The sequence below is a fragment of the Scomber scombrus genome, chromosome 24 (assembly GCF_963691925.1).
Source record: "Scomber scombrus chromosome 24, fScoSco1.1, whole genome shotgun sequence".
NCBI lineage: Eukaryota > Metazoa > Chordata > Actinopteri > Scombriformes > Scombridae > Scomber > Scomber scombrus.
This window is the reverse complement of record NC_084993.1, coordinates 3,456,289-3,484,037: the sequence shown is the minus strand read 5'-3', so window position 1 is coordinate 3,484,037 and position 27,749 is coordinate 3,456,289. Positions and strand designations below refer to the sequence as shown.

Below are 27,749 nucleotides of genomic sequence, written 5' to 3'. Positions count from 1 at the left end.
TCTTGGGAGGAACTTGACGTAATTGGTGTAGCGTCCTACCACCACTCTATTTTGTGCTCCGGGACTGCAGAGAACTGCATATTCAGCAAAGAACCTTCTGCATGATTTGTTTTAAGCCTTTGAGTATTTCTTTTTTTATCTCAACTGAACACCCAAAAAGAGATTTCTGCATCCTGTGCCAGCTGAATTTCTCCAGACTACACATTGCTACAAAAGGGATTCTTGACAGTTTCTCAAAGAGAGTGGTCCTAGTCACGCCCGCCGATAGGGGGGGACAAACGGGTCTGTTGTCCCGGGCCCAGGTTAAGGGGGGCGGGGGGGGGGGCAGAACTGGGCCCACATTAAATTATGAAATAATTTTTCAAAATAGGCCTATTTGTGGAAAAAAAATTGTAATATTTGAGTTAAATAAAAGCTTTTAATTGTATTCTTCCTAATCGCTCTTGAAATAGTGGTCAAGAACCCCCCCACCCCCAACACAAAAATGGTTTAGCCACTGATCAAAACTTGATGTTGTCATTTGAAGTTCAGTAGCTAAAAATGCCCGGCCAGCCCAAGTCCGGTGCTCAGAAAAGTAAAGAAAAGAGAAGAAGAAAAATAGAGGCCTTAGAGATTTTCCAAACAAATATTTAAAAAAAGGTGGTGACGGTGAAGCTGGAACTAGTAAAGTCAACGTAGAGCAAGGTAAGAAACAGCGCAGCCAACGTTTACCGGCAGCCTTGTAACGTAACCTAACAGGCCAGCTCAAATGTTAACGTCCATTAGCTTGTATAAAAGCCTGACACACAACACGTTATCTTTGACAGAAACAGTTTGGTAGCTCCGTCAGAGAGGAGAGAGATCCAGCTGCAGTCAGGTGACCGAGAGAGTGATGCGGGAGAGCTGCCCCGCAACGGAGGGACAGAGTCAGGCTACCGGTGAGAGAGAAGAGAGAGAGAGTAGGAGTAGGAAGAGCAGAGGAGAGGCAGTGTTGGGGAGACTTAAACTACATGTAGTTGAACTACATAGCTTAACTACAATTAGCTGTAACTTGCTGGTAGTTAAACTACATTCATATGTTGTGCTGCGTCAAGTATTTCAACTACTTTTTGGGTCATTTTTTGTAGTTAAACTACTCAATTTACAAACTACAATTTTGGTCAATAACATGAAATATTATTATTTTATTTTTTTAAGATTTTGTTGGCATGGACGCCTTTATTTAGCAGCGTATATGGCATGTGCTCTAACCACTCGACCACCTGCACATGAAATATTTTATATTAAAAAAAGACCTATATAATATACATTCTATTTTACCATTATTGTTTGGTTTGGTTATTTTTTTTCTTTAAAAAAATAAAACTGGGTTGAGAGGCATATTTCTGCTGGCATGTGAATTTTTTGTAGGCTATTATATTTAGTTTAATATACACCACATGCTGATTTATTTAACGCTGAGTTAAATGAGTATAATGAGTATAAGTAGTTGCTAAAGCTACTTTTTTTAGCTGTAGTTTTACAAACTACATTTCTCCAGGGGTAGAAATGTAGTTTGTTCAAACTACTGCCAGGCTGAACTACATGTAGTTTTACAAGTTATGCTTGCAAAGTAGCTTCCCCAACACTGAGGAGAGGAGAGGAAGAGGAGAGGAAAAGCAAGGGAAAAGGAGAGATCCAGGTGCGTGGGGGCCCATCTAAGATTAGCTCGTCCCGGGCCCAGGCAAGACTGTCAGCTGGCCTGGTCCTAGTGACAGCAGTGGTTGTTCTAGTCATCCACAGTGACACATATAACACCAGCCGATCCACAACAACCACGTGCCGAGTGCCCTATTCACTTTATTTAATATATCTTTTAAATATAGGGGCTAAACACATACAAAATTACTGTTAAGATTTCAATAATACTTGTTCATATCTTTGTTGTTATATTTGAAATAAAACAATATGTCCTGCATCAATGTGCCTGATTGGTGGTCACTTGTGTACTCTCATGTGGATGTGCAGGTGTCAGTTCTCTCCTGGTTACATAAAAACACTTCCAGGATTCATCCATGCATACATGCACATGGTAAAACACGTTGTGCTGCACAGACAGGGGTCTCTGACCCCGGGGCGTCCATCATCTGACCTTTGACCCTGTCTTCACCAATGAGGAAGTGTGTGATTACTCTGTGCACAACCACAGTGAGCCTGGAGCCCAGGCTCTTTGTAAAGGAGTAGTATGCGTGAAGTGAAGTGTTTATCTTCTGCTGTGGCCTCAGTCAGGCCAGGTCGGACTGGTTCCCAGCTCTGTTTGGAGAGGCCTAGAAAAACAAAGGGCTGAAGCTTGGGTTTTTGGGTTGGGTCGGAGGGCGGGATGCCTGGTTGACGCCGAGGGCAAGCAGTAAGATCTAGCTGGAGCTTTATGATCCCAGAGTCTTGTCAGGCCTGTGAGAGGTTTACACTTCTACTCCCTCACGAGCTTCAATTTAAAGTGAGGACACTGAAATAGAAACTGAAACAAATGGGAGAGAAAGAACGTTGAAGGAATGTACAGAGTGAGGAGTACAGAGCAGAAATGGGAGGGAAACAGCTGCTGCAGTGAATATGTCTGACACAGCTACTTCTGCTGGACTAGACTTGGACTCTGATCTCATGTAAAAGGTGAAAGCCCTTCTAACAGGCGGAAACGTGGCCTGCCAGACATGAGGTGCTCCTTGTTGACTTTCTCTCTCTCCCCGTGTCCTCCACTCCTCCCCTTTTCCCTCCCTCCAGGGCTTCCCAGGTGTGTGGACCGCTGCAGGGCAGAGGGACCATGAACAGACACCTGGTGAACAGGGACCAGTTAAAGAGGTTGTCCCTTGACAGCAGCATACCGGTAAGTCAATCCTCAACATTTATCAGTCTGTTGAATTGGTCACTTTGTCAGGAAACAGACATTGTGGAATGTCTTGTTTTTGGCTTGATCATCTAATGCTGAAACATGCAATTTATCCCTAAGGAGGAATCTTTTTAGGAAATAAATTCTTTAAGCTACATGTAACTAAAATGGCTTGGAGGTTCATAGAGTTTTGAGTACTTTTATTTTTTATTTTTAGACTTTTCCAATGTCTAAAACTTTGCGTAATGTTTCTACCAAATCACCAAAAAGCACTGGTAATCTGTGGGCTTTGTGTTTTCTTTAATATTTTGTTGTCTTTGGACTGCACTGTCATAGCTTTGGTTTATTTGGACTGCACTTCCCACAAAGCAACAGTTAGTGACGCAGTATGTTGGTTTTTGACGCTCTGCAAGTGGCGCTCTTTTGTCTCTTCATACATAGCGCTGACCATATATCCACTCGGTCTTTTGTTTATTCCATCTGCTGGGAATGAAAGATGCTTCACTTCCCGCTTTCAGACTAATCTCTCCTCCTCCTCCACTTACTGTATGTCAAGTGTTTAGAAGAGCCAGTGTTAAAACCTCTTATGAATAGAGTGCAGATGAATTACTTTTGCCTTCTATAAATCAAAGTATGTGAACAAAATGCACTTTATGATATCACAGATGCACCGAGAGTCAAGCAGCACAGTAAGACTCAAATTTAAACGCACACGTACACCCATCCATGTGTCAAGCAGCAGAGAGGAAAAACAGCCTCCTCTGACTGTGTTTGTGAAACACACTGTGGCCGCCGGTGATTGACAGGCTTATCTCTATGCCGGCCCGTCCTTGCGAATCACAGGAGTGGAAACTTGTTTTGGCCGAGGGTTAACTGAAGGTGAATCTGCTCACAAGTGCCTCTTTGGAATGTCAAGTGCAGCCATATAGTGGCTGTTGTGTTGTGTCTGAAGCGAGTAAAGAAGCTTAATCCCCCCACAACGGTGCATACAGTACGGTCACTGCACAGGAAATAATAAATCAAGAGCCTTAAAATAGATTTTGATATATAGCACAGTAGGAAATGCTTAAGTCATCGAGGACACATTTGCTAAAGATTAAATGGCATCTGTTAAAGACTGTCATGTCTGTGTGAGTCATTAGAAGGACAAACACTAAAACAATTAAGTAATATACAGCTGCATTTCTGGGATATCCTTTTTTAAAGTTTGCCGAACTCCCTTTAATAAAGCCGAACATGATAACGCTTTATTGACTTGACCTGACTTTATGCCTTGCTGTTGACCTTTCTATCTACTGCTGACATGACAGAGTGTGAACTTCCTGTCATGGCTCTGCTCAACATTTACATTGTTTTCTTTTGATTTGTATCTGTTGCTTTTTCTTGTGAACAATACATTTGTGACATTACATCATGTCATATTTCTAAGGAGTTTTTCCCTCATCAATACCTATACATTCATTTTTTTTGCCTCTCACCGGCTCTCAATGAGGCCTTCTGGGGAATGTAGGACATCACTGACTAATGCACGAATTCAGATAACACAGACATGTAACAGACAGGGAACTAAATTAATAACAGCTTATCACATTAACTTATATAATCCACAGAACATTAAAAATTGTTCCAATGTGGGAAAAATCTTGAAAGTGAAAAACTGTCAATCGTTCTCTTCTCAAACTGAGACATGAGAGTGAATCTAGAAGGAGCACACACTTGAATGACATGCTTGAATCCTCTTGGAGAGACAAGACACTGTAGTCTTCCCTGATTTATAATTAATTCACAACCTTGTGAATTTGTAACTTCCTGTCAGTAGATGATTACTTAGTGATGTGGTCTGTGCTGGTTGTCATCTGTCTGTGTAATTCATAAAAGCTTTCCCGACTTTATTTTTCCAAACATCACTACTGACATTAACAGATATAGTTTGATATGAGATTTACTGTAGCTTTAATTGTTTTCAGTGGATACAAGGCGACCTGATTTACTGTGAGAATGAAACTAGGTCATATTTGTGATATGGGTTTGTGATTCAACATGCTCACATTTGTCCACTCAACTATCCATGCATGCATTTTTACCCCCTTTTTTCCACTTTTTCCTTTTTTTCTCCCTCTCTCTTGCACTCTTTCAGCTCTCACTTTTTCACATTCTGCACCATCACTTAAGTCTGTTTCTATCTTATTTGATCTTATTCTTCTTTCTTCCCCTGATTCTTTGCTCTCCTAATGATTTATTCTCACTTGGAGCAGCAGTAGCATAAGGGTGCTGGGTTGTTTTAATAGTGGGACATGAGGAAGCCCGGAGCATTTTGGTAAAGGTCCAGCATAGATCTGGTGGCAGTGTGCAGATTTGATTCCATGGCATGGGCAGCCATGAATGGTGTAACAAATTTGAAGTTGAAGAAGAAATATGTTGCAAATATGCACATTTATTTTCTTTGCTAGTAAAGGCAGAAAATATGACACTGATGAGCGGTGAATCTTGTGCATGTCGCACACCACACAAGACATATTGCCTGTTACTAATGCTTGATTTTAAATAATTTAACCTGGAAAAACATTTATTTTGTTGTCAAAATCATAATGACAGATCATCATCTAAACCATTGTGGATAGTTTCTATGGATTACATTTACAGTAATTTAAAGGGTAAAGCATAAATCACTCGGTAGTAGAGTGACATTCAGTACAAATTACACACTTACACACACTAGTTACCCTCCATGCTGTGTTTAATCATTTTTGAAGCTCCGGCTTGATGACACAGTGAAACTAACTTGTCAAATCAGCCTTTGTGCAGCCACGGGTCACATAGATTGAGGCCACTGAGTTTATCTATAAACTTAAACCTGTGTCTTTACCCTTCCAGCGCTGATGGGGGACATGATGTCTCAGGCCCTTGTGGCCCTGCTGGTCCTGGCACAGATAAACCTACTAAGTCCTGTAAACACTCCTTTTCCTGGGAGGATATGAGCCTCAGATACATTTATTTTTTCAGGCATCTGAGAAAACACAAGAGGCGGTTTCTGACATTCCGTCAGACGACAGGCATGAGCTTTCATGTTCTGGTTTTCCCTCTGTGTCACCTGTGAACCTCTTTCACTCAGAGCCTCTGAATTAATGGACTCGTCCGCTAACAATGCATTTTATGTAACACGGTGTATGACCTGGACAGATGAGCCTGTGTGATCCAGTTTTTTGGCAAAGTGCTGCTCGCTCAGTTTTGTCACAAGGTTGTCGTGGTAGATTACGTTCGCGTTTCATCCAGAAAATGGTTGGCCTTGTTTTGTTGCTTTCACACATTTTAAGCATTCCATGTGTTTCACGGCCTGTTAAGATGATGAACAAGAGAGATTTTCCACAGGGGACGCCCCTGACAGATTTTCAGTTGACACTAGCACACAAAGCTTGAGAAAAAATACCATATGTCAGCTGAGGACCAGGTAAAATATTTATGTCTGCTCTTCTTTGGATGGATTATATGGCCTAACCTCATACAAAAGCCTCTATCAATCGTGTATGGGTAATTTGGTGAACATAGGGCTTGAATGTCAGTCTGGACCACCACCTCACACATGTATAATGCATCGAGCCAGCATATGTTTCCTCAATGTATGCAGGCTAGGTTTAAGGGAATTTTCCTGGGTGTGTTCGCTTCAAAGCTGTTCAAAGCTTCAGGCTCCATTCAAATAAGTAATTGACCTTATGTCTTCGTGTGCGTTTGATGTATTTAAAGTGTATCAGTGTGTGGCCCTGCACTTTTGCAAATAAAGGGAGTGGATCCTGAGTCAGCGTTATGAGCATGTTATTGATGCCTGTCATTACAGCGCTCCTCTGCTATCACTGGAAATAGGTTGGACCATCTAATCTGGATCAGGTTATGTAGCTCAGGGATAGCAGCAGGCAGAGTGCGAGCGAGTAACTGGGGCACCATTTGCATTACATAACATCCGTGTTGCTGGGTTGAATCTGTGCCTCTATTTATTTTTATCATTTGATGCCCGCCTGCGGATGAGACTCTCTTCGTCATGCAGGGGCGCACACGGTGATCCCGATGGCCGTGGACGGTCTGTGAGCTGCTAGCGGCTGACAGTAAGTCTTAACTAGGTCACTGCGGAAGCTCTGTCAGGGATCTATCCTATACAGTAGAGGCTAAAATTCACAAAAAATGACATTGTGTTGAAAATAACCTGCTGATTTGTCAGCTGAGAAGGGTGAAGGGCAAAGTAAGGTATCATCTATGATGCAAGAGAATGCCAATACTTCCATTGTAAGAGTGGTGGGTAGGAGGTGATCACAGTTAGGGGGAGAAATATACAGTGGCTATAATGTTTGGTACAAGAGCTCTACAGAAAATAACGCATTTAGAAGAAACTTGCATTTCCTGTTGTGAGCAGCATCCTGTGAGAATCCAAACTTTGGAGTGGATGTATAGGTGGAGTCCATCAGTTGGTGCATGTCTGTCCCTGGCGGCTTGGTGTTTGAACTTGGTCCAAGTCTCAATCAAACTTCTTTCATCTCTCTGATGATGGCAAACTGCCTCCATCACTGTCAACAAAGAGGTGATTGGTGTTTATTGGCTAGTTGCTGTTGGAAGTGGGTGTGACTGTCGGATTTCTTGTCTTGGGAAAGTAGAATTTAAACGATATAAAGCTTCCTTATTTGATCCTCTGAAAAGGACTTGTTACAGCTTTATGATTCGTCTAACAACGCATGTAAAGGAGCGTGTAATCACATCTGCATTGGCTTCTATCTTCAGCCTTAGTGATCGCTGACTAGAAAGGACAGACCATACTGTAAACTCATCATTTCTAAAAGGGCATTTCCCCTTATCTTAGTCTTCTTAGCTTCGTTTTGATCTGTGTCTGTACCAATTGCTGAATGACTGAGTGTCATTCCTAATCTAGCAAAAGGCACCCATAGATGTGGTGTCTAATGCATTTCCTCAAACCGTGAAGTAATATTCATCAACCCAAGGATGCCTAAATTGTTGCGAGCATGTCCTTGTTCTCTCCTCCACACCCTTTTCCCTGACAACATTTATAATGTGTGCAGCAGTGCAATCATGCTCAGTGATAATTGATAACAAAAGGCCAAATTGAAAACACTCTGCAGGGGAGGGTTAATAATCAAGTTCTCCACATTACTGATTAAACGCTTGCTGCATAGTTGTGAGTTGTATTGAATAAACAGCATGTGGTAGTGCTTTCCTGTTTATCTCTAAAGTATTTGGGTTTTGCTAAATCCCCCTGGCTTTTGTCAAGCCTCCTCCTCGTATAAAGTCTTTTACATGCTGATTTGCTGCCATGCTGTTATATCAGGCTACAACTTGTTTCATTGGCCCATTCGCCACTGGCGAAAGTTAGACAATAAACTTGTCCCAGAAACAAGAAACAAGCCCCCAAAACAGACAAATTAGTTTGGTTTATGCTAAATTTAAGTGCAAATGAATTAGATGGTAAGCCAGCATGGAGTATGCTTGGCAAGATTGGATTTCCTCCCTCTTCTTCCCCCACAGCCCATTACAGTTGGATGTTACAATGCAGAATGGAGACATAAAACTAAGCAGGGGAGTAAGTTCTGTATCTGGATGGGAAGAAATGCTGAGTCTAATCTGATTGGCTCCCACATCGTCAGGCAGACAAATGGAGAGGTTTGATATTATTACTGAGCAGCTCAAACTAATTGAGTGTAATTATACAGTAGAAATCCACCGACAATGCCGTCCTCAGCATGGGCCCCGTTCTCACGCCATGCGAGTACAGGATGCCAAGCTCAGGGGACGAGTGCTCACTCAGCGCTCACTCAGTGTGTCAGCCTGATTCTTGAGTAACTGGCGTAAAGTGCGGTTCTGAGGATGAGGCTGATTGGGCGATTTGAGTGGGAGCCAGTTACATAAAAAGATTTAGACTCTTCTTGGAGCAGCCACCTCCTCTTCTCTCTCAGAGCACTCAGTCTCTCACACTTCATCTTGAGTGTTTTAAATCAAGTTTCTCAGCAGGGGAGTACCAGCCTCCGGCCGGGTCTGTGACAGCTCCCTCAGTGTGCAGGTGACATACCACACATACCTGGAAGCACCGCGTGGGTAGCCACGGGGCCGCAGGGTGTGGGAACCCAGCAAACTCTGAGACACTCGCTGACTTTGAGAGGCAGCGGAGGTGGCATTTTTTTCTCCTCTTGTCTCATGGGAACCGTCTCCTCCTCTCTCATGAGCAAACTGGGAGCGATTACAACGTTGGCTTTTCCCTAGACTCCAGTCTGAAACCAAGCGGCTTCCCCCATATCTAACCACACGCTGTGCATCGTATTAAGCGGCCTCTATCCGCTTGTAAAACTGTTTTAATAATTGTTGAGACTGTTTTGATATGAGCCACTCGTCTGTTTTTCCAACCTCCAAGTAACAAGATTTGGCAGTCTCCAGTTAATACCTAGTCTGTGTTTTTATTAGGGCAATTATATCATATTTTATGGATCTCTGCATCACGTGTAGTCAAAACACAAGACTTAATTTGCTCAATATGAACATTTGTTACATGAAGTCAGAACATTTGTTTACTGGCATTTGCAAGGATTTGAGTGGATATTTATTTCAGGTGATAAAAGCAAAAGATTACCACATTTTGCTTTGGGTTATATTGAGCCAAGCATTGTAGCTGACCTGCTTAGTTTCAGCTTGGCATGTGAACCATCTCCTCTGCCTGCCTCTGACATACTGATGTGTGCTAATGTGCGCGGAAATCTCTGACCCATGTTGCAAGTTGTGTGTATGTTACATGCCTCAGTAATGATCCTTGGTGAGGCATAAAAAAATCACATTTGCCTGCTGATGCTGTAAACAGAGTTATCATCAGTGACTAAGGGTTTATCGCTCGTCAGTCAAGTACGCTTTCATAATCAGTTGGAAAATAGAAGCCTTTGGGACAGCTCCAAACTGATTGAGGAGGGTTTTTTACTTTGTAGTGAGAAGGACATTGAGTTTCTCCTCTGTGTGTGTCCCTTCTTGCCCAGGGCCCTGTGCCAGCTCTTATAATTGGACGTCCATTTTTCCTCGTCCAATGAGACCATCCTTTGTGCCCTTTCAGTTTAGGGGCCAATTACAAACTCTCTTCTTCCAATCATGATGAAGATCAAAGTTGATACAGGGGCCGCGTGCAGCCAGAGTCACATGCGTTGTTCCCTGAACATCAGTGCTCGCGCCAATATCTATTCACCGTGTGGTTTCCCTCGAAGAGCCCAGCACCAGAGACACAAAGGCCTTTTGAGAGGCCTAAAGTCTGGAGGGACAAGGAGAAGACAGGCGAGTCTCTATCTCCCCACTGGATCAAACACTTGGATCCATTCAGGGTGTCCTCAGATTTACTCTGGATGCAAGTGGAAGTTTATCAAGATAAGAGTCACATAGTTAAGGATTAAATTAGTGGTTGTTCAACTTGAATGATGGTGAAAACAAATGTGTTTCTATTATATTGAGAATAATACTTTGATTATGCTTCTCTTGTACTTGAAATTTGATCACATCACACTAAAACGTGTGATCAGATCAGATGTTAACACTTGCCCTGAAGAAGCTGCTTACATTTCCTTTTTATTTCCTTCGTCTCCTGTTAGACAAACATTCCTAAAAGTTGCACTATATTAATTTGTAGTTTAGGTGTCACATATCTTAAAATCAAAGTTTCTGCACATCTCACAAATAGAGAAGACTCCAAGCCAACTGTCCTTTTGTATAACACTCAACTAAAAGCTTTCTGCCTCAGGCTATTATCAGAAAACACACCTGTTGTGTGGAAAATTAACCAATCACAATGTCTTCATTCAAATGATCCACAATGAGGAAGTGGTGGAGAAAAACAAGGTGGTCACAACAGCAACTTTTGAATCATTGGAGTGAATTAATGCTGACATACAACATAAAAAAATCTACATCAGGTTGAGAAGAGGTTAATTGTTCGTGCTTCTCGCTTTGAGGGTAAGTACTCAAATTTTAAGGAAGCCATGTGATATCTTGTTTTTTTAATACTGCAAAAAGAAACTGGTTCAATACCTCTAAAACAGCCTCTGGGTAGGCACAGGCATGTGGGTGAATATTACTACTACTCACTAACGTGCTGTTTAAGAGGTTTTAACAACTATTTCACATGGAGAAGCAATCATACATTTAGTTGGGCACATGTCATTATTTCTTTCATGTCACATTGCTTTGAAGACATTGGGAGAACACTGCATGGAGAGCTACCATGCAGTGTATGCACAGAGTCTTGTTCTTTTTTTTCATAAGATTTGCCAAATTAAGTTCATTTAATATTATTTTGTCAAGCAAACATGGATGACATTCCCTCAGAAACTGGGAAGGCTCCATCTGCTGATGAAGCTCATGTGATATGATTGAAAATGCCAGAGCAGCTGTTAAATGGACCCTGTGCTCAGGTTGTTTTCTCAACAATCATTTCCAAAATCAAGAATGAACCTTGAACTTTAAATGACCAAATCATCTATATTTATTCAATAATTAACATTTACATAACAAAAGAATGTATGATTTATTTCATTGATACTGAACTGACAACAGAGTATATTTTGTGTTCCCTGTGATGAAACTGAAGCCTATTTCAGCACAGAAACTTGAAACATGATCCAAACACAGCAGACATAGAGCTTATCCCAGGGTGTTAACCTCATCCACCTGGCATGGAAGCTCCGTCTCCAGAGATGTTTGTTTATCATATGCAGATGAGGCAGCATCTTTGCATCCAACACTGTCAATGCAGGTTTGGGCCCAAACAAGGAAAAACTGGCAGAGGGCAGCTAACAGGATTGGACATGCAGATTAAGACCCCAGTGTACGTGGGAGAGGCAGAAAAAGGAGGCTGAGGAGGGGCTGCATCTGTCAGCAAAAAGGAAGGGCACCTCCTCACCTTGCAGCTGGGGCAGGACAGCCTCCCCTCTATAGCCTCCTGGCAGGCTGGGTGTTGGTGTGAGAGGCAGAAGGTGGTGCTGTGGATGTGGTGGCAAGCGTGTCCTGTCTATTCTTCGGCACAGAGGCCGCCCTGTGATCACATCCTCATCAGGCTCCGAGCCAAACCCTCAGCTGGGATCTGAGAGAGCTCTTTCATGCTCAGTGCAGAATTAAAAATGTGGGGGAACCAGGCTTGTTGTTTGGTTTACTAATCTAGAAGTCTTTCTATATATTCTGTAGAGCTTTCCCAAAAAGGGGGCATGCATTTCATTGCTGGACTGCTTTAAGCTGATCACCGACTACTCCACATTTCTACGTAGTGGTTTAGCGTCATTCTCAGACACAACAGACAGCTGCTTTCAATGAAAGGGCTCTAAAACGGTTTTTCAGGCCATGTTGCCTACATTTTTCCATCCGCAATCTAGTCCAAATTTAGCCTTTTACTCAATTGTTTTGCCTTTTCTGCAGAAATTGCAACATAAATGAGCAAAACATGCTGTTTGGACAGGAACGCGTGAGGAATAGAGTTGGGGGTTGCCTTGTGGCACGAATCTGCTTGTTGTCCAGCGTGTTGCCGCCATTCACGTGCCCTTTTCTGAATGACTAAGCTAAACAGACTCAAAAAGTCTGTGTATTTCAGTGGAAATAGTCTGTATGTGTTGGTTGTTGAGGCTTTTTAGGCTTTCATAATCTTAGGGTCTGTCCCCAGCTTTAGTCCTTGTGTAGGACACTGTTAGTTGGTGGTCTGGGAAGTGCCGTAATGAGCCTAGAATCACTTCCTGCCCAGTTCAGGGAAATATTTACATGTTTCCGCATTAGCTCCAACCACTGAGTAAATACATACACAAACCACTTTGAGACTAACATTTGATATATGGCTCCGTGTAAGTGCTCAAGTTTGTTTGTTTTGTCGCGGGTTGATTGATGACGACTGAGCGTGTTTGTGTACCAACATTTGCATGAATTTGTGGATGTGTGCCTACATGTCTTCAGGCATAGGAACATTTCTTCATGCAAAATAGCTTGTGTCTGTACTGGAGTGCTAAGATAGGGTTGTTTCCACACGTATTGGTGCCTGAGGACACCGTGAGACTCATTAGCGGAGCAAATAGACGCCTTTTTAGGGCAGATGTCTCACTCAGGCGAGGCCATACTGGTCCGGCTTGCAGGGTGAGTCCCAGGTGTTCACATTGAGAAGTGGTGCTAGCCTGCACCTGGTGACCTATTTGTTTTTAAGGGGTTGCAGGTTAAAACAAAATGGGTGAGGGGGTAAGGAATGTTTTTTTATTTTTTGCACATTCTAACATACCTTGATGCAACTGCTTTGGAATTTCAGTGCCTTGTAATTAGCACATAGTTTCTAACTTGATAAATGATGTAAATTATTTTGTCATTGCTGCTTCAGTGTAGTCTTACAGCCATCCCAAAGCACAATAATTGCTCTTAATTTACTACATTATTTATATTATTTTAACATTAATCTCATTGAAGCTTTGACAAATGAACTTATTTGCTAAGGATGTATTACCATAAAAGTCAGTCATTCTTACCCAGATTCAATTTTCTGTCCATCCCAGAGCTAAATCATTATATGGGTATTAGTGTCATGATGTCTTCTCACTGACAAATGAAGTGTCCCTAAATTGCCAAAGAAAGCATTATTAAAATCTCAATCTTTATTATGTAGGCATGGATGCTCATTTCAGTAATAGAATGTGCATTGTCTTTTTCCATGAACTGCTTGACTAGCGTTATATAATGGTTTATGCTGGTTTGGTGCACAGATGACTGGTGGCGTTAGTTTCAATCTAACCATTCATTTTCAAATCAAACGTAAAATCATTAGTTCACTTGTACAATAGATTTGGAATGTAACGATCTCAAGATTAGGCGTAACCTGCTGTGATGGAAAACAATTAGTCACTTCCAGTAATGCGACGCAGGGCGTTGATTTTGACACCTGCAACAACTCGGCGCACCTCACACAACCTGACGGATGCGAAGCTACTGTCACTGATGTCATAAATTCCTCAGCGAGGCTTGCCCAGACGCCTGCTGACTGATGAGTCTGTAATCTCCGTTTTAGCAGGAGCACCACCTGCCACTCATGTCCCATCAATCACAATGATAGCCACAGGTCATAAGCTCAATCCTCTATGGGAGAAGATTCAGCTTATATAGGTCAGTAGAGCTCAAATCATGTCACAGTATTCATGTACAGAGTGTGCCGCTACGTCAAACGTTAAAGACAGTTGTGATGATTTTAGCAGAGAGATTTCTGTTATTAGTTCCAGGTAGTTAAGATTCAGCCAGTCAGATATGAACCAAACCAATCAGCAAACTCTTAGATGATGGAGCGCTTCAACACATATGAAAACGAGGCATTTTGGACCAAAAACGAAGCATGATTTTGTAGCTGCACAGACTTTTCTAACCTCATAAACTTCAAAAAACAATTTTGGGAGATGGTTTCGGGAGGAACGTGACAATATTTCCACAACAGCTTCCACATCTTCCATTCGGAAAGCGAGAGCTGTCATTATCTATAGAGCAGCCCACTTAACCGGGCTGCAGTGAATGAAATGAAGCCTGCAATCTGAGGTTCAAAGTTCATTCTTGAACTTCATTCTTGAAAAACAATCTCACCACAAGGTCAATTTTGTAGCTGTAACAGTGCTTTTTGATCATCACATAGCATCAGCTGGAGATTTTGTGAGTTTGTCCAGTTTGCTTTGCCCATCATACGAAACTGCTACTCACCACCATCAAATTGACCCCTGTGTCTTCCCAGTGTGAAGTGTACAGACCAGTAGAAAGTGATTGGATGAAGATCACCTCTTTTCCTGCCAGAGCTCGCGAGTCAAACAGCATATCTGATGTCAAACTGAGGTGCTACGCTGTGGATGAGAAAGAGGAAAACACTCCTGAGGCAAATGTCAAGGAGTCCTTTCATTGGCTGCTTGATACTCCTGCCGCTCTGCCAGTCAGATGCATGAACGCACGCACACTTCTCCTTCTTTACATTGTCTTAGATGTCCCTGAGTGGCACCAGTAGTAGCAATAATGAAGTGGCCAGTGTTCAGAAGCCACATCATGACCGAGTGTGAGTTTTGGACAGAAGCTAGCATCGCAGAGAGAGGAGAAACAGCCAAGCTGGAGTCAGTTAGACATGTGTTAATGTTTTATGTCTTAACACACACACACACACACACACACACACACGCACAAATACCAGCCATTCAGTGATTCACACACATAAAAGCACACACACATGCTTTCTGGGCAGCAAACCACAGTTGGTCTTGCCCAGGTGATTTTATCCGACTTGACTTGCTGGTTAAATATTGACAAGAGCTGATGTGGCCTTGCTGAGGAGAGAGGAGAATTCAGAAGAGGCATTTCGCTGCCAAGGCTGCACGACTGCCTGCTGCATCATCGTTCCAACACACACACACACACACACACACACACACACACACACACACACACACACACCGCAGAATGCAAACACACGCATACAGACAGTGGCAGGCAGCAGCTGAGACCCAGCAAGGCAGTTAGGGCAGAAGTGGGGAACGAAGCGGAAGAAGAGCAGACGAGAAAACGAGAGACACAGCAATAGAAGGGAGAACAGGGCACAGGATGAGCCAGTTCGGGGATCACGCTGCCGTGTCGGTCTATGGGAGGATCCGAAACGTTCCCCTGCTGGAGCTGCTGGCGGTGAGTCTTGGTCCATGCTGTACGTTGCCCTCCGGTCCCTCCATCCTTCGAGGAGGTATCTGGGGCAGGAGGCAGGCTGTCTGGAGCTGGAAGTAGGTCTGACTGGGTGATAATCAGGCTAACATCCTGCCCTCCAGTCCGCCCAAATCCACAACCACCTAGATCGCTTGCATCCCAGACAGGAGACAGGAATTGCCCTGGGTTAGAGGTGCAGGGCAGGGGGGGTAGGATAGTAAGGGGGAGTTAAAATTAATCAGGAAGCAAGTGAAGTACATGCAAGTTTGTATTTGGTGAGTGCATGCAGTATACACACCTCTTTTTATTGCATGTGTGTACATCTGTCATTCTTTGTCTCATTATACCATATAGACTGTAGACACAGAAATTTGGTGTGTTTGTGTATTTTGTGCTCAATTTGTGACAATTCTAGTATTTTTTTTAAGCAATAATGACAAACATTTACTAGATTGAGCTTCTAAAATATGAGAATTTGCTGCTTTTTATATTTTGGAAATTGAATATCTTTGTTTTTTAATGTTTTGTACATGCTTTAATAGAGGCAATAATTTTAATTTGCAGCTTGAGTTTTGCTCTTGGGACTGTCATCGTGTGTGTCCATGCTTGTCAAGTGTACGGGCATGTAGTTTCTGACTGCGTGCGGTGCATCTAGAGTGTATATGACCATGCTCCATATGTAGGTCACTAGCCGACAAGCTGCGACTACCACTAATTATATGCCAGAAATGAGCTTGTTTCACGTTTCCGATACATCTCCAGAAGGCTGGAATCAGGGGACCTGCCTGCCATCTGCACATATTTACCCTGAGTTGTTTAGATGGATTGTGACATATGACAGTTTATTAGTAAGTTGCTGTGGTGTGTGTGTGTGTGTGTGTGTGTGTGTGTGTGTGTGTGTGTGTGTGTGTGTGTGTGTGTGTGTGTGTGTGTGTGTGTGTGTGTGTGTGTGTGTGTGTGTGTGTGTGTGTGTGTGTGTGTGTGTGTGTGTGTGTGTGTGTGTGTTGGGGGGAGAAAGCAGCATTTCAACCGTGTGGAAACATCTTAAAGTCTATGACCTATCGTTTTTTTGTTGTTGACTGAAGTTGGAAGAGGGTGCAGCCCAGGGGATGTGGAGGTCTAAGCCCCTCTTCTGACTGGGGTAGAAAAAGTCATTTTTCTTCTAGAGATTAAAAAATAAGAAGGAAATGGATTATTTCAGGAAGGATTTTTCTTTTTTTTTGTCTCAATCTGGCTTTTCCGTCTTCCTTTTCTCGCTCAACTCTCAAGTGTCTCCCTCTGTCCCTCCTCTGCTTTGTGTCCCAGAGTCTTCCCCTCGACTTCTCCTGAATTATTGAGCCAGAGGTGTTTTGTGGAAATCCAGGGGTTCTTACCCTCTGCCACAGCATGGACGCAATTATGCAGACAAATGTCTCCGCCGAGCTCCGAGACTCCATATATCCTTTATCTAATTACATTAACAGGAGCTGGATAGTGACTAATGGCTCATGGAGAAGGAGCGAAGGGGAGGGGAGGGGGACACACGACGAGAAGCTGGAGAGGCCCGGGATGCATGATTGCATTTTTCCATCCTATTTCCCTCTCTCGCTCCTCCGCGTGCCCAGATCGCTCCCTGTGCTCCGTTTAGAAATCCCCCCCAACAACCCCAAACCTCCACACACACACAGACACACACACACACACACACACACACACACACACACACACACACACACACACACACACACACACATACACACACACACACACACTGATCCACTGAGCCTTTTTCCAGCCTGAAACACTTCAATGTAGCGAAAATACATCATTGGATGTGAATCTTTTTTTCGCTAATATGCAGTGTTCGCATTGCAGCTGATGTTCTGCACTGTCCATCACATTTGTGTGTTGCAGGTCCGTACTGAGCGTGGACTCGAGGCCTCAATCAAAACACAGCTTTGCCAGGGCCACAAGAGATTCTTTCCTCTTGAAATTGCTTTTTTATTGTGAGTTGAATGAAAGCCTTACATGCACTGTGGCCACAAGTGAGTGCAGACTTTGTGTCCCTGTTCTGTTTGGTGTGGAAACCACCTTAGAAGTACCAGAGTGCTCTTTCTTTATCATCCTCTGCTGGCGCTTCCACATAAAAGCCTTCTGAACCTGCCTGTGGCAATAACAAAAAAAGAAGTGGGGAGCGCAAAAGCCACCGTGTGTCTTCTGATGTCTCAGTCATCCCCTTTAGTTATCACAAAGAAACTCAGGACAACCACTGGTTTCCATTCATTTCAATGTGGAATAAAAATAAACTTGCAAAATCTTGCTTGGGTCAGGTAATTTATCACATTTTGGTGATTTTTGTGTCAAAGTTACATGATCACCACGAGGCAATGGGGGGAGGGTCATACAAGACTGTACTGTTTTATAAATTTAAGTAACATTAAGAGATTTTAAACTTTTGAATGTATTTTGTTCACATTAACAGGATAACTTAAATATGCACTATTGTCCCCACCATACAAGGCATAAAGAGATGAGCTTCTCACAGCTGCGAAGCATTAAAACTAATTATGGATGGTGGTGAGAGCTCGGGGAAGATTGTGGAAAAACAAACAAAAACAATCTTTGGAAAAACATTTTTCTTTCTCTATGTGAAGTTTTATTGGCAGTGGCTTTCCCAAGTCTTCATGATTGATGACTGTCTGCTCACACATATTACATTTGCTGTTAAAATAAAACAACACTGATTTCTAGTTAACTGAGGTCAAAAATGACATGACAATTAACATGGTGCATACTGTCCACAATCTCATGTCAAGAGAGTATTATTATTGCCCCCAGGCATAATCATGGAGGAGATCATGTGTTTGGTTGTGTGTGTCTGCAGTTAATCTTGCATAGTACTGAACCCATCAGCCTAATATTGTTAGTGCACATTTATGACTGTAGACTAAAGAATGTGTCATGGTTGCTGTGATTCACAGTTGTTAAAACAATTTTTTTTATGAATGCGCTTCATCCCGCCATTGACTGATGACTCATCACTCTGCTTAACAGGCTGGTAGCGACCACAAGTGATCGACAACTGCAGAAAAAGGCATTTCTGGCAATCGACTTGGCTAAAAACAAATCTCTTGCAGGTTGCAGGTTGTATTTTGTCCTTTAGTGTGGCTCAAACACTGACATTTACAGAAAAGTTTGGTCTGATGTTGAACTGGAGCATCTGCAGAATATTTCCATACCTGATCTGTTATGATGACTCTTAAGTTAGGCCCCATTTTTGTTATCTTTGTTGCCATCTTTACTGTAAGGGAGTCAGGAGGAACAATTGAGTGAGATTTGACTCTTCTTTGTTTGGGAGGGCAGAGGGAGGTAGGAATGGCTTTTATTTTTATGTGATTTGCTACAACCAAATGTTAAATAACAATGTTTAAACTGAGAAGTTTGACCTTATCTTCCCGTTTATTGTTACCTTATTAAGTTCATACAGTTAGGCCAACCCAGGAGGATGCTTGGTGGGTCTCCCCTAAACACACATGGCACTCTACTGATTGCCCTCTTCTAGTTTTATTGTTTTTAATTAGTGCAACATCAGCAAATAATAGAGTTTCTACTGTCTTTTAAATGTATTTCCTCTTTCTTTTTTTTTCTGCGGCCAGTGAATAAAGCAGGTGTCAGTAGTTTCCTGTTTTTTCCTAAGAGGGTTGCACCCGGTGTAGAGCAGCTCAGCAGTCTGCTGGCTCACATTACTTTATGCTAATATCCCCCAGCTGCAACCTGCACCACCCTCCTGCTCCCCTGCCTTGCTTTCTCTGTCACACACACACACACACACACACACACACACACACACACACACACACACACACACACACACACAAGCCCCCGGGACAGTCACGGGAGGGCCGTGAAAAGGAAGCCGAGATGATTAATTAACTCTGCCCTCATTTTGATACCGCCTTATTGGCTTTCAACAGCTGAATTTCAGCTTCAGAGCTTTGCATAGATTATCCTCCCACCACCACCAGCACCACCACCACCCAAAACAGACACAAAAACACACTTCCGAAATATCGAGGTCATGTTGTTACTCATGGTGAATGCGCAACATCAGTTTCTGGGCAGCATGGCTCAGCAGAGAGTGTGAGGTGTCGGTTTTGTTGAATGTTGGTTTTCCACTAATGAGAAAGAAGCTTACAGGAAACTGGCTGCAAATACTGCTGACAGACACTTGACAGATATATTGACCTAAAGAGTGGTTTTAATTATAAGTGTTCAGCTTGATGTGGATTTAATGATGTGCAGGTGAACGAAATGTCTTCTCTCGCATCTTGCTCGGCGTTCATCACTTTCCAACGACTACATATAAATCCACATGAAACTGTCAGATTGTGGTTGTCGTGAGTTTCTGCACCATTGCACACACGCACACCTCCTGCGTGACCTCCTATTATCTCGTTATTGCCTCAACATTGTCGCCCACCCAGTGACTACAAGGCTCCAAATTTTTCTGACAGCGCAGTTTAGGTGGCGTCAACCTATAAATCTTCAGTGAAGCCTCTTCAAGCTGCCAACTCCGCTACATTTCACTAACAAATCCCTTACCAACAAAATTGTGGATTTGAAATGATTTAATGGGGACTGTAGAAGGAGGAGAGCTGGAATGGGGTGTAGGAGGGGTGGATTGATGGTCCAGAGGTAGGGATGGTGGGATGAGGTTTTAGGGATGAAAGGATGACGGTTGAGGGATGGAGGGATGAGGGGATTATTGGTAAAGGATAAAGGAGAGGAATCAGGGTTGAGGATGGATGAAGGGAGGTGTACGTCAATGAACCGATGTCGGTGGCGGGTAGATAGGAAGGAACCAAGGGAATCGAGAATCTGAGTGGGGGAGCCGTCTCTTCAGGTAATCAGCTTAGATTGAGCCTTCATTGGTTCCTGTATTCAAACAATGAAGAGAAAAGGTAAAAAAAGGGGGTTTTAGAAGGAGGGATGTGAAAACTAAGATGAAGGAGAAGGGGATGGAAAAGGTGTGCCTAAATACTCTTTGTGCAGAAATGGGATGTGTTTAAGGTGTGGTCTTTGTTCCCAAACTTAGTTCTAAAATTCCTCAAAGTATTTACAGTAAATAAACAAAATAGTTCATTCAGCAAATACACAATTCTTTCTTCTTGAGTTTTTTTTTTTTTCAAGTTTCAAGTAAATTATTCTAGTGAGTTTTAAATCTCATGTTCGTTAAAATCAAAAGTTATAGTTCTTTTGTTTTTTTCTCACTGCACAATATTAAAGCTACACTGTAATCACATATCCCACGGGATATGTGCTTGCCTGTGTTTCACGTGTGCATTCATGTGGACACATGCGCACATTATCCACGTTTGCCCATGTGTACACAAATGCATAAACGTTTGGGTTCATGTGTGCCTTCATGTGGTCATCTCACATGTGTGTAGGCGTGCGTGCGTATGTGTGTTTGTGTGTGTGTGTGTGTGTGTGTGTGTGTGTGTGAGTGAGTGAGTGTGAGTGTTTGCTCTGAACACCAGGTGCTCCAGCTGGTTGTGTCCCTGCAGTGGCCCGGCCCTGACCGAGCTTCCCCTGGTCCCCTGGTCCCCTGCTCTTTTTCATTGATGACAGCCTCTGAGGACAGACAGCTCTACAGCATTAAAGGGCCTGTCAGCTCCCAGCAGCAGAGCTAGACAATACAATAGAGCTCCTGTATATCACCTATACACTGGGGAAAAGGCTTGCAGCACAGTTGTCTTTCATTCTTTTTTTGTGTGTGTTTTTTTTGTTTTAAACTCTCATCACTTCTCTGTGTTCTGTCCTTCTCTCACATGGTGCATGCATACACACATCTCCCTCCCAAACAAAAGATCACCTGCCCGGCTGTGTTATGTGTCACAGGGTGGGAGCCCTGAGGGGAACGCCTGAAGCCTCATGTGGAAGTTTACTGTGTCATGAATCATAATGGGCTCCTATTACCTCGCAGAGTACAATTTTTACCCAATTAATGCAAGTTGTGGTAGATTAACATATTATGACAAGTGTTTGAGCCTGTGTGTAACGCGTCAGTGTGTTTTGGAGTGTGGTGTTTGTTTCTTGCCTCCGTGCTCTCTGCCCTGATAACAGAAGCCTTTGTGGTCTGTGTTGCTCATCGTGAGAAAACGGTTTTAATTCTGTCTGACATGTTTTAAAGAAAACGGCCAGTGGTTATTTTCATAGTATAAGCCATTCCCTGAGATGTTTCTCCACAATATCCTGCGCTGGAACTCGCTCATATGCAAACACAGCACCAGAGCGGATGCAACAAAAGCCGAGAGATCTGCCTTGCCTCAAACTGCTGCAGTGCGTCGCATTATAATAAGGGGTTGTTTGCAGGGAACCTGATTTTCTCTGACGTGGCTAATGCGCTCTGTCAGAAGCGTTTGCGGCTGACGCTAGCCTTGTCTCTACTCTGCGAAAAGTCGGCGAGTGGGAAGAGGGAGTTGAGTAGAGTCCAGCTCACCACATCCGCCTGCCGGCTACACCGCAGCCTCACAGTCAGGAGGCAGTGACCTTCATGCCACTCCCACTATTTGAGGAGTCGGGTGCTGTCAGGACCGATAGGCAGAATGTGTTGATTTTTTCCCCTGCACACTATCATAGGCTCCATCTTCAGTTTTGCAATAACGCTGCAGGTCAGAAATCAAGCCTGCTTCATTTTTAAAGCAATTTACAATCCAGCATGGTCTCCAGTTGTGTTATCCCAGGGCTTTAAAGCGCTCATCATAACACGGCCACCGTCCTCACATTATCTCAAATGCCAAGTATCAATATGAGGTGCAAAGCAGAGTCATTAATATGATTAAAAGGAAATTCATGCAGGAGCTGTGTGATGGCGCACCATTAGAAGGAGTCAGTGGCTTGAAGATTGGCCATTTCTGCAGATCCAATTACACGCTGCAAAAAGTCTCCATCCTGAGCTCTTTGGTTTTAAACTCATCCTGCCAACAGGGTGCAATTCCATCTTCTTCCAAAGATTAACTTGATTTCTAGAAACAAATGTTTTACTTGAACAAAGGAAAAACTGCATTTAAGAGCAGTTTTGCATTTTAAAATGGAAAATAATGAATCTCATTTTAATGGGTAACGTAAGATTCAAAACATCTTTACGTGACTCATTTAACATTTGGTGCGGTGCATTTCCAGCACTTGATGTCAGTCATTGATTGCTGAGATGAAGTTATTTGGATGCTAGCCTTACACCATTGGTTCTTTGTCATTAAAAGACAGACATATGTACCGAAGGTTCATGAGAACAATCAATATCATCTGCATGTAGTAACGTTTGTCTGTGTGAGTCATCCGGCTAGCTGGAGCCATTCACATTATTGAGTCTCAGTCACTTTCTAAAGAGATAATATGATCTGTATGCCTTTCATGGGTCCATAACTCAACTTTATGGTGATGTGCTTGTGGCGCTCAATGATTTTCTGGGATCCTCTCTGTGGGGCCAGACATCAGAGCAGTGATTGGGGTTTTATGAGGCGGGCCGAGCCTCAGGTGAACAGGATTGAATGTGAGATGCTCTGCACAGGAGCGTTTGACCCTCAGGGCTGATTGTCTGTGGTGTCAGTGGTCAACGACTGCCTTTGTGTGTGGTCACGGTGGTCACTGAGGGGCTATTGTGAGGGCCCGTGGCAGCCAGCAGGCTATTGAGCCATGACCCAGCATCCATCTGGCATAGCAGCTGGGGGAGCCAGTAGATTTCCATGCAGCTAATTATGCAGAGCAAACAAGATTCCTATGATTATTTTATTACAGTAATTTCTTTTGGATTATCATCATTTTGCAGGAAATGGGTCAGATGCGCTAACAGCCCAACAAAGTAGTCTGTTTCTACTCTTTGATGAATATTGCAATACAACCCTGCCCCTCCAATTCATTCAGATACAAACAAGCTTTATTTGGGAGGCATTTCCTGGTTGGATTTTCTGTCTTCCCCACCCTTCCTCTGTCTCAGTCCTGCCTGAGCCAGAGCATTGAGAGGGGCGTTATAGGTCTCAAGTCGAACCAGCTGAATTAGTGCATTATTAAGCCTTTCTCCCCTGACCCACTTCCCCCTACTGCTTGCATGGCTTGACTCCAGCATGGGGTCTGTGTACACTGGGAACCTGGAAAGCGTTTGAACGGTCTCAGGATACGTTTCACTGTAAATGGACCTCTTATGCGCAGAAATGCCGAAATGAGGTGATGCTGAAAGCTCTTCATTTTCTCATCAGGCTTCCATTCACAAGGACTGAGCCTGTCCCTTTCAGGCCTCATCGCACAAACGGTGTGATCAAGCAACAATATCTGACCCGCACAACAATACGGAAAGTCACAATTTGTTTCACATAAAAAGCGGTGAAAGATGGATATGACTCATTGATAAATGATAAGTAGTTTCAGTATTTATTCAGCTAGGGATGCAATTAAGAAGTCTTTTCACCACAGATTAAATAGGTTTTATCCGACTACTTAATCTAAAAAGTTTCACTGTATAAAATGTCAGAAAATTGCCCATTCAAGAGCTCAAGATAACATTAAAATATCAAAAACACAAAGAGATTCAATTCATAAGTATATAAAACTGAGCAAAAGCAGCATATCCTCATATTTGAGAAGCTGGAACCAGTGAATTTCGGACACTTTCCCTTTTGATAGATGACTTAAATAAATGCTAATCTATGTTTAAATGATCAATTATAGTAGGTGTAGTATGTTTTTGTGTTTCCCACATATTCCTTTTTCCTCCACAACATCAACATGCCACATACATGTTTTACAGCCCATCACGGAGTGGATCTTTTTAGGTGTGTTCACCTCCATGAATAATACAACTAGTGAGGTCAGTCCGACTTATGACCTACAAGGAGAACAATGCAGAATGCCCCAGTGTGTGCTGTATAATGCCGCGGTAAACAGCTCATGCTGAAGGTAATGCTTTCAGGGGTAGAGGGCATCTGATGGTTGAGCTATTGTAACCCCTCAGAACGAAGCCGCTACCTCACTTCAATCAGCCCATTGGTTGAGAAATGGCTTCCAGAGGGTTCGGAGAATGTGAGAGTATTCGCTAAAAGGGGGGTTGCCCCAGATAAAAAGGGTTAGCTGAGTAAACAAATAATAATGATAGAACAGTGTTGTTATTGTAAGAGCAAATAGCTGGCCTAAGCAAAGGAAATTCAAGTCCTTGCACTGCGACATTTTCCCACAGTAGCGGAACTATCACATTCTGATCCTAAAATATCTCAAAGGGTTCAAGTGCTGAAATGTCTCAGGATATGAAATCCAGACAGCGACAGCTTAAAATAAACAAATACTATTAAAAATCAGGTTCCTGTTAGGAAAGTCAGTTATGATAATGATGAAAATTGAATTTATTTATCTGGTAGACCTTTGACACTTCTTATTTTTGTGGGGCCTCAAAAGGTTCTCCGCACAGAGGAATCCAATGTGTTTCAATCCTGATACAAGAGTGTGTTGAAGTCCGCTGATGTCACCCCGTCTGAGAGGCTTAATGAGAACCAGCACTGATGTCAAATTCTTCCCCGGCTCCCATCTGGAAGAAATAAAACATATATGGCTGCTAAAAATAAGACTCCACTTGAGATGATAACAAGGATTTAGTGCCATTAACTGTGTAAATACAGTGTGTGGCTGGCTCCAGATTCATATTGAAATTCTTTCCCAACCTGGATGAGCTCTGACTGTAAAAAGCCCTGATATAGGCTTCCATAATGCCTTTCAAAAGTCGATGATGGCCGATTTAAATATTTTATGCCGCTGAATTATTGGACTCTCACTCCTCTTTTAGATCACTTGACGGAGTGCGGTGAGCGGCTGCACTGAGAGGTCTTTGTTCACATTAACCCATGAAACAGATGCAGCCAAAGTGGAGAGTAGATAATCTTCTTCAAGCCAAAAATACTGCTCTGATATTGCAACTGAAATACAAGAACAAAAATGCTTCCTTTGTGGTTTCTAGATGATCTGGTGTGTAGATTTGTATCTGAACACTTGTATTCTTCAGTGCTGATCTGTCAGAAATGAAATATATCATGCACTTGACTTAACGTAACACCTTGTGGAGTGAGGATCCTTGATTTTCTCTGGGCAACTAATAAATTACCAAAGATTTGTCCCCTTGCCTACAGGCTCTATATTCATATACGAGTTCTAGAGATTCAAGCTGAACATGCACCAAAGCTGTTGTCTAACATTCATAATTTATCAAGGAAAGTTCATTGAGGACATTCTTATTTACACCAAAGCCTGAGGGGTGGGGGTTACCTAGATTTACACCACCCACGCCAGGACAACTGCAGCTTTGTATTGTTGGCTACTGGGAAGCTCCATTGGTTCACTTTTCTGGTTAGGGGCACGTATCTGTTTGAGGAAGTGTGTGCATTTCTCATTCACCTCCCCCCCAATGCAAATATTTTCTAGTTAGCCCTCACATCTAAACAGGCAACCTTTTGGTCACAAGCCTGTTTTGTTAACCCTGAGGCTTCTGCCACCCCCACAGTCTGTCTGGAATGATGCGCCGAGCAAAAACACGTTGATCGCCCCCCTCTGCATCGCCAAAGAAATAATTCATGACCACGGGAATTATCATTGCACTCGGTCCTGCAGTAGAGGTCAAAAGTCACCACAACCCATCTCCTTTCACATTTCTCATTATTATTCTTATACTACACCTTCCCTCCCCCATTTACAAAAAAAAAGAAAAAAAGAAGAAAGAAATATCCCCACTGTATCTTGATCCGCTCTCCATCGCTGTCAGGTGAGATAGGAAATGTGGATCTGATAAGCATGAGTGACACAGGTGGGTTTGAGGATGACAGGAGCGCAAACAAACCTCTTGTCACATTACCATTTCTCCGGTTATGGTTCCTTGCATGCCTGCAGGGGCAATCTCCACTCCCCCATCCCCATCCCAAGACAGGAAGACGGAGAGAGAAGGAAATCAGAAGTTGACATTAATGCTTTCTCTAGCAGGAATGCAACGCTTTTTGCCCGCCCGCTCGCCTCGACATCTGCCCGGCACCTGGGTCAGCCGCCTCAGCGCGCAGACAGGCCTCGTCAATAAATCAGCTTCTGGATTAAACAGAGGAGAGCTGTGATAAACCTGGAGGCCTGAAGCTAATGCACGTGAAATGTCAGGGAATCTAACAAAGTGTCCCGGGCAAGAAATATCTCTGCAAAAACACACGCTTGGAGGTCATGAGATTGTTGCTGAAGAGACTTTGTTGTATTTTTGGGGGGTTTTGATTTGTTACCTGGGATGTTATGCTGTCCTGTCCTCTCAGCTGAACTTTGCAGACTCTGAATTTTTTTCTTCTTCTTTGGATTTCACTTGGTGTCATCATAAAAAATAAGATGGGGAGCTATGTTTTGAATTTAAGCTGTAATTCTGGGAAACTATCAGCACCATATACAAGCCCCAAGGAAGTGAGCTGAAACAAAAGTGCTAGTCTTTGAGTCTACTGTGATAGAGTGTAAAGTAAGCACTTGTCAACATGATGACACAAAGCATACAGTCGAACTGTAATGAGAAGAGGCGAGAAATGCTGGAGAGCTGAGCTGTAAAATGCAGATAATGCTGAATGGATCCTCTTGAGGGCATTCCGCTCAATCTATAATGTGCCTAATTTCCCGTGAAGGGTCACAGTCACTGCTACTTGATCGACCCTCTCCGCTCTTGCAAATGCTTCAGCTTACAGTGTGGCTCGGTTAGGTGTGGCGCCTGTCTGTCAAAGCCTGCATAAACAGAAGCCCAACTTCCCCCTGCGAACCAACCAACATCTGTTTAGCATCAGCACTCTGCTCTGATCTGCCCCTCTTACCCCTCTGTCACTTTACGAAGACTCGCTCTCGTTTTCTCGTGCTCTTTGTCTCGTTTCAAAGTGACGTCTTTTTTCACTTTCCTTTGAGCGAGGGCTGATATTTTTAAACCAAATTAATAATGGCCGCTGTTAATCTATGAATACGGCCCCGCTTACAGGCTACTTTGTTGAGCTGTAAAAAGAGATGATGGGTTCTGCTGGGTTCTTTATTGGACAGTAGGACTGTTGCACTGTGTCAGGGTTGGTGGTGGACAGGGAAACCAATACTTGGGAAAGGTAAGGAGTTGAAAGGAGTCATTTTAGCGCTGCAATTACAACAGATATTAGGTGGTTTGATTTTGGATTTGTTGACCTGCAGCTGTTGTGAT

The 27,749-nt window shown here is 43.0% G+C and overlaps 1 protein-coding gene across 1 annotated transcript in view; it reads left to right on the top strand.

Annotated features, from left to right (window-relative positions):
- Window positions 1-27,749, top strand: part of LOC133976330 (nck-associated protein 5-like) — a 130,569-nt gene that overhangs the window by 7,499 nt on the left and 95,321 nt on the right. Inside the window, exon 2 of the mRNA XM_062414514.1 lies at window positions 2,737-2,839. Coding sequence (XP_062270498.1) covers window positions 2,737-2,839 — 103 coding nt within the window. The remainder of the gene's footprint in view (window positions 1-2,736; window positions 2,840-27,749) is intronic.